General features: G+C 37.9%; 2 protein-coding genes across 7 annotated transcripts; one reads left to right on the top strand and one right to left on the bottom strand.

Annotated features, from left to right (window-relative positions):
• Positions 1-159: 159 nt before the first annotated feature.
• Positions 160-5,042, bottom strand: LOC135482417 (protein FAM228B-like). The gene is made up of 7 exons (XM_064762387.1): positions 4,784-5,042; positions 4,197-4,367; positions 3,827-3,904; positions 3,056-3,253; positions 2,310-2,390; positions 1,248-1,480; positions 160-706 (listed from the first exon to the last, which is right to left on the bottom strand). Exons 1-7 carry the CDS (start codon positions 4,874-4,876, stop codon positions 493-495), a joined length of 1,068 nt encoding a protein of 355 aa, XP_064618457.1. The 5' UTR covers positions 4,877-5,042; the 3' UTR covers positions 160-492.
• A 66-nt stretch (positions 5,043-5,108) lies between these two features.
• LOC135481197 (profilin-4-like) lies at positions 5,109-11,933 on the top strand. Of its 6 annotated transcripts, none has more exons than XM_064761065.1 (6): positions 5,120-5,187; positions 6,656-6,737; positions 7,771-7,899; positions 8,527-8,661; positions 9,329-9,434; positions 11,249-11,933. In XM_064761065.1, exons 2-6 carry the CDS (start codon positions 6,684-6,686, stop codon positions 11,275-11,277), a joined length of 453 nt encoding a protein of 150 aa, XP_064617135.1. In that variant the 5' UTR covers positions 5,120-5,187; positions 6,656-6,683; the 3' UTR covers positions 11,278-11,933. The 6 variants fall into 6 exon arrangements, with proteins under 6 accessions (XP_064617143.1, XP_064617135.1, XP_064617126.1 ...); XM_064761056.1 differs by having other exon boundaries at positions 6,590-6,737; XM_064761051.1 differs by having other exon boundaries at positions 5,123-5,377.
• Positions 11,934-11,976: the final 43 nt, after the last annotated feature.

The raw sequence follows: 11,976 nt of genomic DNA, 5'->3' as shown, positions 1-11,976 counted from the left end.
TTACATATAATGTAGCTTGAACTAAAAGTTGTTGATTGGAAAATAGTTCTTTGAAGCCAGAATAAGGCATGATGCAGATTATGCAACAACACTAAAATGAATACTTCTGTAAACATAAACTTTATTCAACTTTTATGCAAAGTACATGTAGATCTCACAGGGGTAATATTTCTCCATAAATACTGTTACATAATATAAGCATATATATGATATAAAAACACTGTCACATGTAACAAAATATACTACACAAAGCAAAATATTAAAAAGAAAATGTATATAAACTGACTTCATATTCTGTACAAAAATACCCAATATGACAAGAAAACCATCTTAGTAAATTTATGAGTCATGCAAATCTTTCATTTATTTTTCAGCAGATCACACGTAGCTACATGTATTACATACGTTTTCCCACAATCAATACACAGTAAACTGTGAGAATGAGCTATGATACAAGAGCACAAATCGTAACTACAAACAAAACCCAGAGAGTTACATATCTGAAGTGCTGGTTGCAACATCCACTAAGTGTGACTGGGAGTGGGTAGGATGTACATGTGGTGGGGGCTTCCCAAAGATGGACGACTCTGGAAATGTACGCCGTCTTTGAACTTGCATTTCTTCATCAACCACAGCAGAATCAAAGGGTGCTTTAGCCCAGGTTCCAAAATCCATCTGATGCCTTGTACTGCCAACCATCCGTCTCCTGAAGACAATAAGTAAGAAGTGAACTGGGTTAACATCAGTGGGAAGCACAGTAGGAAATAATCAATCATACCGTTTTTTGTCTTAAGGATGAATTAGGTTCTAGTTGTGAAGAGAAAGGCTTTCCTGTAAGATCTGCAGTATGGTTCTACATGTTCTTATTTAACACAAATACATGCATGACACGCCAAATGCAAAAGAATGTAACTTTCCATCAACTCTAAAATGGCCTCTGAAAATGGAAAGACAGGTTTTTATTTGAAACACACATGCTGCCACTGGAAATTGGATATTCTTGTTAAAATATCTGCTAAATTTTCCTTTATAAGGGGAACAGAAACACTACTTAATTGACTCTTAACTGAATAGAAATATATTTTCTGCATGTTTCTGAAGGAAACTCCTGGTTCTGTATAAACAAAAAATCACATGTTAACCCGAAATTAAACACAATAGATAATTTTCCTAAAACTGCAAAAATGGTTTCTATAGCTACAATGGACATGCAATGAACAGTAAGGCTGTTATGAAAGATGTCTGACCTGCTGGCTTGTCGACATGTACTCTCGATATTGTGAAGTGGCATAGAGAGCCAGGTGCTGCACTCTGTGCCGTGACGCCCCAGGGGCACTAAGGGTAACAGCGGCTGCTTGATCTGTTCAATGTCTCTGTCTGTGTAGTGGTTGCCTGTCAGACATCGTAACATCATGCGATCTTCATCGTTACGTTGACTCCCTTGTGACAGTAACGGGTCTCTCAGTTTGGCTGTAGCTATCTGTGTGCAGACCAAATAAGTAAAATGTTAGGAGCTGGGAATAATGAAAATCTCGGACACTCATCCTGCCTAGATTTTTACCCTTCTCACTTGGTGATCTGTAGTGTCAACTTATCATTTGTCAATAGTCAAATGAAGACTGCTACAGAATGTAACAAAGGAGTAGTAATAAACCTTAGCGTAGATCGACCTTGCATCTTGAGCAACCAGATTTTTGGTGACTGGTAGCATGTGGAAACAACTGGGAACTGGTAGCATGTGGAAACAACTGGGAACTGGTAGCATGTGGAAACAACCGGCAACTGGTAGCATGTGGAAACAACTGGCAACTGGTAGCATGTGGAAACAACTGGCAACTGGTAGCATGTGGAAACAACTGGCAACTGGTAGCATGTGGAAACAACTGGCAACTGGTAGCATGTGGAAACAACTGGCAACTGGTAGCATGTGGAAACAACTGGCAACTGGTAGCATGTGGAAACAATTGGCAACTGGTAGCATGTGGAAACAACTGAGAGCATCCCATCATAGGCTGTTTTTTTTAAATTGCAGGTCAACCTACCCCTGGCTTGAGTCAAACCATTGTATAGAATGTCGTTGCTGAAAATCAACCTAAAGCTTCATGAGATTTACCATTAATCACATGAAATTTCACTACAAATGATGACCTAATTCACATTAGGTTGATGGAGGAGGGAGGTGATTAATTAGTGGAAAATTCATTTGAAATTATACATGTAGGTGATTTACTGTAACTTTGAAATGTTACTTTTGGTGACTTTTAATGATGACCAAATGATGACACAAAACAAATGTAGTTAAGGTATACCTTAAGTGGTGCAGGCCTCTGGCCAGTCAATGCCATGGCGTAATATTCCCCTGGATCAATGGTATCCAAAAACACATGACCCTGTTATGAGAAAATTGTGTTCCATCTGTATTTTTTCAAGGCAACAAGTTAATCCAACTTGATATCCATTATGAACTGAAATATGGCATTAATCTAACAGTCAGTCATTCAAGACATTCACAAGAGAAAACAGAAGACATAATACCCAGCTTATAACATTCTCCCAAACAATTCTGGCAAAAGGTGGAAAGAAATGGATTTAAGCAGCAGTAAAAACACCTTAAAAAAACCTTACATGTTCACTGAATTAGATGCAGTGAGCCAAATTTTTTTACTAAGGTGGGCTTTATGGCCATATTGACAATATATGTCGCCAGTGACATCACATGATGACATGGATTTGAATTTATTCTGAACATCAATATGGCCCATAAAGCACCCTTGACAATCCAAACAATGGGGAGACTTTTCCCACCAGAATCGATCTGGACCTTAGCTGTTTGGCCTGTTGTTTATTCCTGCCTTTGCAATGACCTTTTGTGGACAAACTATTTATCATGGACCAGAATTTTCATTGACTCCTCATTGACTAGATGTTATTGAATGAAAAAGTCAAATCAAAAACAGCAAGTATTTTCAGAGTGAATAGTCAATGGTCCTTCCACTGAAGCATTAATTCTTTAATTTATTTTGTGTACCAGTTCATTTTTCTATAACGAAGTTACCTTTCTATTTGAGAATTCCAAATATTGTTTGTGCATCTCTCGCTTTCTCCTATCAACATCTGGCCAGTGTCTACTTGACATTTCATCATTAATCTTCTTCCTGAGAGGCTCATAAACTTCATCTGACCACCGCTTGTGTAACAATTCCTTCCTGCGCAACTCCAGAATTGATCTATTACCCAAATATTCAGTGGCATCCTGCAAATTATACAAGTAGAGCAAATGTTATAGTTTAAATCCAGAGTTGCCAATGTGATCACTGTGGCTTCCTGTCCAGTCATACATGGAAAGGTCTGTCAGCAACCTGCATACAGTCGTGGATTTCAGTCTGGTTTCCTCCCACCATAGTGCAGGCTGACGTCATATAAATGAGATGTTCTTGCGCATGGCCTAAAACACCAATCAAATGAATAAATTCAAACTACAAATTAGCTGAACAACTCACCTTCTAGGAAACTTCCAAACTCAATGTAATATATACTAGAAGTTGTTTGAAATTATAAGTCAAGAAGTTTGTCAATTACCTAGGAAGGTAGGTGGTTTACTTTGGCCACTGCGTTTCTTCCAGAACCTGACTGCCGTCACATAAGTGAAACACTCTTAAGCATAGCGTTAAACAACAATCAATTAGTCAATCAATCATATGAAATTAAGTATGGTACACAAGAAAGTGAATGTGTGAATACCTGCATACAATGCCTTGCCCTTCCTTGCAGGTATTATAAAAGAATGTCCACTAAATAGTATCATGTTGTTTGTTGCTGAAATTACCTGCACAAATGTTTTCTCTCCTTGCAGCAGCGTCGCTAAGAGTTTTCGTGTTGATCGTGTCTCCCGATCTGATCTATCCTGCAATATGTATACAAGTACACCTGAAGTAAAGGCCTACCACCGCATGTGTAATGACTTACATCAAAACATTAATAAAACAAGCTTTTTTCTTACGTACTTTACAAGTACCCTTCCATTTTATCTGGACTGGAACTAATTTTGACAGAAGACAGACTGGACTTTATAGGACAGACATTAAATGCCCACAGGATGACCATCAAAGATAATATCATTTATTAAAAATTTAGATGAAAACATAAATTCAAAAAAAAATTGAAATTTCATTTAAGCCACAGTAGTAATCATGTACCTGTAATTCTTTGACACTCTTTGCATTGAGCCAGTCTGTGAGCTTTTCAGACTTCTCTGTCGTTAAGGTTGATCTTGACTGTGAGCCATCACGTCTGCTCGCTGATGATGATGATGTGTAACCAGCAGATCGGGACTTTAACTGGGAAGCAGATGAGGCTGGCGTTTGAAGCTGAAAGTTAAAAATTACAACTTACTATATACGCAGAATATATATTTATAGTGCTACTTTGGTTTATGTGATGGTTTCCACATCCTCAATCCATACACCTATCCAGTCCCACAGAAGTTAAAAATTCTCCAGTGGGTCTATCGTGCTGTTTAGTTCTATGGGGCTATGTTCACATACATTTATACTCACACATACTTCCATAGAGCTACATAGGCCTACACGAATAGCTAGAAGCTCCTGTTACTTTAATACGAGAAGGCAAGTCTATCTTCACTGAAGTGAAGCACGGTAATCAAGTGCAGGATGTCGTTCTTCATTCTGCATGTATCCGCACTTGCACCTGACAAAAATCGTGAAATTGATTACCATGGGTGTTAGATTCCGAGTATACTTATAAAAGAGTAAGCGACACTTACGGGCGATGTCCAGTCACTAAGCTGGGAGATGACATCTCTGTTATAGACGTGCACTGTGCCGCCTGGCTGCTGAACACAAAGTAGAGATGACATCCGTGCTGGTTAGTGAGAATAAAGGTATTTTCTAGTATCAAAATAGTATATTACTGCACAATCATCCCGCCTTTTGACTGTCGCTTCCTCTTGCAGCGGTCTCTATGGCCCATTGTTGTTAACGCCGATCACATAGTTTAAAACATGCATGAAATATGAGGGTATTTTCGACCGTCAATAGCAGGCTAGTGTTGTCGTGCATCCATGGAAACGCGAAAGACTTCCTGTAAAGGGAGGTAATATCAAGATATCGCCACATTGTGGTAATGAATGTGGTTCAACGAGAAAGGCTCATTTTTAATTAATACATGGTAAAGAATTTGTGTTCATTTGTATGAATGTTATAAAATAAGATGTCTATGTATCTCAAACATTTTAAAGTATGTTTGTGACTGTTAAGTTTGTATTTCCACGTGAATCCTACCGAGCTACCGCCCCCTCCCCTTCTTACACTGGTACTGTATCGCAGACTGAATGCTCCTGTCACCACGACGGCTGAAAGTACGTGAAAATGAATCCACAAATTCATTTGGATATATTCATTTTGCAAAGTTGAATTATATTTGCTTGATTGATGTCTCCTGACTATATTAAATATGAAAGATTATTAAACTTAAAGATCATTTATATGTACCAAAGGAAAGAGGTATGTTCTGCTAACTTTTATTATCTTAACTCCACGAAGAGGTTATTCTGTAGATTTATGTGGTCAGTAAATAATTTTATTTTCAATTACAAAGGTCAAGCTGAAACTAGAATAAAATGTATTTGTATACTGTTTTTCTTCAGTTCTCACTTGCACGACAAATTTATACCTCCATGGGTTAACTAATACCAGTACCTGTGCTTATGAGAAAAGTATGATTGTACAGATCTTTATTCGAATAGCAGGGCCTAAACTCTTTATTGTGGCATGTATAAATCAAAAAAAAAGCTTCAAAGTTACAGGTGCAAACACAGTAATGATTGATGTTGCATACCATGCCATTATTCTGTCTCATTTAATTATGTCAGTGTTAATGACCTTAAGATTTGTTTAGTAATAAGTTGTGGATAGTGGCCTAAGTAGCCATTCAATAAAGATTTAGCTGATAAAGGCACAGCTACTGCTTATAATACCTTGCTGTTCTTTTGACAACAGAGGAATTAATATAACAGCACTGAAAGTTGTCTAGATGATATGTAGGGTGAACAATCTCTATAAATTAACACTAGGTCTATACAGCTTAATCTATAGCACTGTTTTGAAATAATATATTTTCAAGTCAGACCACACGCCCTCCCCCCGCCCCACTATGTGTAAGCCCTGTGTTCAGCGTTTAATACAGATTCATGGCTACATTTAAGTTTAGCTGGTACAGGTACGCTTAATATTATTAATACATAGGCCTAGCTATAGAGCTCAAGAGGGACTAACAAGGTCAAATTGTAACATTGCTTAAGTACTATGTAGTTACCAGGTAAAAATAGACTTAAGTAACTATGCTGAGTTAGGTTGTATAGGCCTACTTAAATAAGCTTGTAAAGATATTTATGACTTCAGGCTTGCTGGAAAAGATTATGGAACATTGTTATATTCTATGAGGCAAAATATAAATCCAGTCCTGTAAATTCAGACATACAGTGCATTACAAAGCATGTGGGTCTACATATACCTGTATAGAGTCATACACTAGAAAGTAGAACTGCTAACCCTAGTTCTTATTCCATCAGCTCCAAGAAACTTCTCCTAAAGAACTGATCTTGACAAAGAACTCTGCCAACTGCCATCTCTTGTAGACTAGTTGCTTTTTCTACTGTCCTCGTCATGGCTGACTTAAGTCTAGAGCGAGACCAACACTATAAAGTGCAAGGACCACCTGTAAGTTATTTTAATTGAAAGGCAGTTTGAAAGCCTGTGTTCTGCTTGCTTTTAAAATATAGACGTTGCTGAGTTCATTGTGTTGGGGCCTGTAGTTACCACATACTTTTCCTAAATTATGTGCATCAACAAAATGGCTGAATTATTTGGGGCAGCATTGATTGGCTTAATAATTAACTAAGTTTTGGTTTCCAGTTATCAGCTAAACACTCTGTGGCTTCAGTTTTGGATCTGAGTTTATTATTTGAAGGCTATTCTGCTGCAAGCATTAGTGTATATTGAAATTTAATGTTTAGCACAGACTAGTTCAGCAATGTGCCTATAATTTTCACAATAGCAAGTAGATCAAGCTTTAATATAAATCCATTTCATTCAAATTATTTTCATTAAATTAACAGAAATTTCTAAATTTTATTATTTCATTCATGTTAACGTTCTGTATGTCATTGGTTTTATAGAATTTTAGAAAAAAAGTGTTGTAACACAATATACAGATTTTATTGTTTGACTTTCACATTTGACTTTTCAAAGTTTGAAGGTATGAGGAGCAGTTTATTTTAGGCCTTTATGTTTGTCTGTCTGTTGTCATTTCAGTGCTTTAGTCATTGCTGTGTTGCTGTTTTTTTCACACATACCTATATCACCAGTATCTTAGTGTTGATTGGTTTGATGTGCTGAAAGGTGTTGCCTGCAGACATACTCTTTGTTGATTTCCAGATTGTTGTTAACTTATCGCCTTGTCAACTTTAGCTGAATTTTATAAGGTTATTTTCTCAAAACCTTTTTTCAGAAATGCTATATGACATGCCATAATGCCAAAAAACAGTATAGTTTCCAAGGAAAGCTGCACAAAAGTATTTACCAACTGCTGTGAAATGTAGATGTAAATATTTACATTTTTCTTATGACCATAAAATTAATTTTACTTTTTGGACGGAACACTGTTAATTTGTTGAATTCACATAGGTTCTGTATATATACAGATTCGTTACACACCTGTGGTGTTGAACATTTCTCTCTGGCATTCCTTCAGGACATAGTAAAGATGAATCAGCTACAGAACCTGATCCATGACGCCCTCATTTCCACAGGGCATGTCCAACACTGTGCTCTGGTCAGGAGGAAGGACTGCTCTATACAAGCCACTTCTGTGGGATTCAGTGTGAGTATGGCTCCAAGTCAAGCATCTGGTCAGGCAATTTTCCTGAGTATGGCCCAAAATATCAAGTTATTTATTTGATTAGTGCTTAACACCATACTCAAGACATTTTCACTTATGTGATGGAAGCCAATGTTATGGAGAAAACAGAAGTGTTGAAGAAACAAATGTGCCTTGGATACACCATGCTCAGATCATTGGCAAGGTGCTGATAAACCTTAATCCCATGTGACGTATAAATATATATACACCATATTGGTGAAAGGTGGTTTTCAATGATCGTCAAATTGCCCAAACACGACCTCACACGAAATCAAATGCTTATCGTCACCAAAACCCATAAATGGTGAGAGTAGGGGATCAGTTAAAAAAAATTAATATAATACATATAACGGTGCAGTTTGTGGATGTTCATGATTGTAGCTTGTACACAAGGCTTGAAAGTGAATGTGTCATTCATCCAGAGTGACCAAAGACATCAAAAAGAATGAAATGACATTCTTTCATCACTTTGGAACAAATGTAAGCAGATATCTTGTATTCTCTGGCAAGACATAAACACCCTATTGCTGTCATCAGGTTTCCACCAAGTAAATAACCATAAATATTGTGTGCTTGTATTACTTTCAGCTGAATGCTGAACAGTTGCACATGCTACTGGATGCATTCAGAACACCACCACAGACAAGAGAAGAAGGCATTTTCTTTGAGGATAAATTATACAAGTGTGTCAGAGCTGACAAGAGTTCAATATATGCTAAACAAGTAAGTAGGACAAGAGCGTATTACAAAATTTGCCAAGATCAGGGTTTATTAGAACATGCTGTGAAGCAGAGGCTGTAAACAGTGGATTTTGACTGGGTATAAGTAGTTACACAGGCAGATTTCATTTAACGTGGCCAGTAATGTGGTGGGTCAGCTTGACCCAGCTGCGATGTCAGTTTTGGCCCAGCAACTGTGCGATGCATTTCAACTGCAAATCTGGTCATGTTTAAAGATTTTACTCAAATTACAGCTTCACATAAACCGATAGTGAGACCAGTCTGCACTGGATATAACCACTGTTACCTCAACCTTGTTTTGCATTTCTTTCATTCATTCTCTATTAACCATACTTATTGGTTTTGGCAAACGTATATGATGCTTACATTTCTTAATTAAAAATATGTGCGCCAATTTTAAAGATTTTTTTTCACCCAGGTACATATATATGGATATATATGTCTGGATTGTAAAGAGAGATTATTGTATGAACCATTGGCTGTATTATAATATTTGGGAGTTGGGAGTTCTAACATGGAACTGTATAATTTGTTCTGTACAAATTTTAACCATTTTCAGTCCGCAGCATGTGCAATATTTTGTTGGAAATTAATAATAGTCGTTGAAGTACATCCAAAATTAAAATGTGTGTTTTTTTCCTCCTTTACAGCAGTCAAAAGGGTTGGTCTTGGTGAAGACAAATACATTACTGGTGGTTGCGACATACTCTGAGAATATGTACCCCAGCGTGTGTGTGGAGGCGGTGGAAAAGTTAGGTGAGACATAATGTGTAAAGTGGTCCCTTATGTGTGAAGTGGTCCATTATGTGTAAAGTGATCCCTTCTGTGTGAAGTGGTCCATTATTTGTAAAGTGACCCCTTATGTGTGAAGTGGTCCATAATGTGTAAAGTGGTTCCTTAAGTGTAAAGTTGTCCCTTATGTGTAAAGTGGTTTATTATGTGTAAAGTGGTCCCATATATCTAAAGTGGTCGCTTATGTGTAGTGTGGTACCTTGTGTGTATAGTTGTCCCTTATGTGTAGAGTCGTACCTTTTGTGTATAGTAGTCCCTTATGTGTAGAGTGGTCCCTTATCAAAGGTGGTTCCTTACATGTAGAGTGGTACCTTGTGTGTGGAGTGGTCCCTTATATGTATAGTGGTCCCTTATGTGTATAGTGGTCCCTTGTGTGTGTAGTTGTCCCTTGTGTGCGTAGTTGTCCCTTGTGTGTGTAGTTGTCCTTTATGTGTGTAGTGGTCCCTTATGTGTGTAGCGGTCCCTTGTGTGTGTGGTAGTCCCTTATGTGTATAGTGCTCCCTTTTATGAGTAGTGGCCCCTTATGTGTAGAGTTTTCCCTTGTGTGTGTAGTGGTCCCTTATGTGTGTAGTGGTCCCTTGTGTTGTAATGGTCTCTTATGTGTTTAGTGGTCTCTTATGTGTATAGTGGTCCCTTATGTGTATAGTGGTCTTTTGTGTGTGTTGTGGTCCCTTGTGTGTGTGGTAGTCCCTTATGTGTGTAGTGGTCCCTTATGTGTGTAGTGGTCCCTTATGTGTGTAGTGGTCCCTTACGTGTATAGTGGCCCCTTATGTGTATAGTGGTTCCTTATGTGTAGAGTCGTACCTTTTGTGTATAGTGGTCCCTTATGTGTAGAGTGGTCCCTTATCAAAGGTGGTTCCTTACATGTAGAGTGGTACCTTGTGTGTGTAGTGGTCCCTTATGTGTATAGTGGTCCCTTGTGTGTGTAGTTGTCCTTGTGTGTGTAGTTGTCCCTTATGTGTGTAGTGGTCCCTTATGTGTGTAGCGGTCCCTTGTGTGTGTGGTAGTCCCTTATGTGTAGAGTGGTCCATTGTGTGTGTAGTGGTCCCTTATGTGTGTAGTGGTCCCTTGCGTTGTAATGGTCTCTTATGTGTTTAGTGGTCTCTTATGTGTATAGTGGTCCCTTATGTGTATAGTGGTCTTTTGTGTGTGTTGTGGTCCCTTGTGTGTGTGGTAGTCCCTTATGTGTATAGTGGTCCCTTGTGTGTGTAGTGGTCCCTTATGTGTGTAGTGGTCCCTTATGTGTGTGTAGTGGTCCCTTATGTGTGTAGTGGTCCCTTACGTGTATAGTGGCCCCTTATGTGTATAGTGGTCCCTTGTGTTTATTGTGGCCCCTTGTGTGTGTGTAGTGGTCCTTTATATGTAAAGTAAGGTCAATACTTTGAGCAATTTGATTGGCTGTTGATAAATGGTCTTTTCAAAAGTTTCCTTTTCAATTTTATGTTAAATTTTAACAAGCTCAAAAACTCGTTTGGGATATTTTCTAGAGGGGAAATGATTACATGTATCAGTCATTATTTTTTACTAGTTTAAATTGTATATATAATGATTCTTGTTAATGTTATATTAACGTATATTGAATCAGAAAGGCAGTATGTATAAAGCTGCAGTGTCTCTTTGTACATGATACAGACACTAAACAGTGTACAAGATAGTGTAAAACAGTGTTCCTTTCTGACCTTATGGCCTCACAGTTATCATGCGTCTGATCTTGTTTAACACCCGGAGTAGAGGGTGTTCAAACTCTTACAAACATTTCCCCTGCGTCTTCCTTTCAGCGGATTATTTCAGAGAGAAGGGAAAGTGAAAGAGCTTATCTGGGGGGAACAGCATACTTATGATCCAGTCCCTGGTTCTGACTGAATCCACCTGTGATACAGACTGAATGAGATGGCAGCAGCAAAGAGTTGTGTGCAAATATATCAGGACCTGAGCACACACCTGTTCCATAACCGTTTATTTGTGCATAAACTAAGTGTTGTTGGATGGAAAATGTGCAGCTGTGTTGTCTGGTTTAGGATGATGAATCTCAAAGATTTCACTTCTTCAGACTACACTATAATGTATATACATTAAAGTTATTTTAATCTGTGCAAACAGAACAATACCCTGAAAGTTTATTTGCATGTACACCATATAAAAGTAGGAAATTACAATATTTGTTCTATAATTGTTTCCCTCTTTTTATCAATCTGATCACAGTTAAACAGGTTACATTCAGATGCAAGTTTGCCATGCAGCTATTTCAGTTGGTATTAATGAATGTAATCTCGATTTACTGGGTTTTTCTACTTCACCTGATACTGGACAGATGTATAAAATGACACTCTGTGAAAAAGGTCAAGGAGGTCAGCTTGAGAAACTGACTGCATGTAAATCAGAGGTGCAAGTTCAGACAGGTTAAAATAGATGTGCATGTTCAGGGAAACAGCTTCATGCACTTTAATATAATAAATGCTGTTCTTTTTCAACTGTAAATGGGGCTATTTATAGGCCAGAAAATTTC

Source organism: Liolophura sinensis, chromosome 1 (assembly GCF_032854445.1).
Source record: "Liolophura sinensis isolate JHLJ2023 chromosome 1, CUHK_Ljap_v2, whole genome shotgun sequence".
Taxonomy (NCBI): Eukaryota; Metazoa; Mollusca; class Polyplacophora; order Chitonida; family Chitonidae; genus Liolophura; species Liolophura sinensis.
The sequence above is the reverse complement of the archived record's forward strand: the minus strand, read 5'-3'. Positions and strand labels throughout refer to the sequence as shown.

What these genes read in the sequence shown, in the direction of transcription:
- LOC135482417 (XM_064762387.1), bottom strand. Translation starts at nt 4,876, where the DNA reads ATGTCATCTCTACTTTGTGTTCAGCAGCCAGGCGGCACAGTGCACGTC. An exon ending in GAGAGAAAACATTTGTGCAG is followed by an intron (nt 3,254 to 3,826) that starts GTAATTTCAGCA and finishes TATAATTTGCAG; the next exon opens with GATGCCACTGAATATTTGGG. An exon ending in AGAGGCCTGCACCACTTAAG is followed by an intron (nt 1,481 to 2,309) that starts GTATACCTTAAC and finishes GTCTGCACACAG; the next exon opens with ATAGCTACAGCCAAACTGAG.
- LOC135481197 (XM_064761049.1), top strand. Translation starts at nt 7,642, where the DNA reads ATGACCATAAAATTAATTTTACTTTTTGGACGGAACACTGTTAATTTG. An exon ending in CCACTTCTGTGGGATTCAGT is followed by an intron (nt 7,900 to 8,526) that starts GTGAGTATGGCT and finishes TATTACTTTCAG; the next exon opens with CTGAATGCTGAACAGTTGCA. An exon ending in GGAGGCGGTGGAAAAGTTAG is followed by an intron (nt 9,435 to 11,248) that starts GTGAGACATAAT and finishes TCTTCCTTTCAG; the next exon opens with CGGATTATTTCAGAGAGAAG.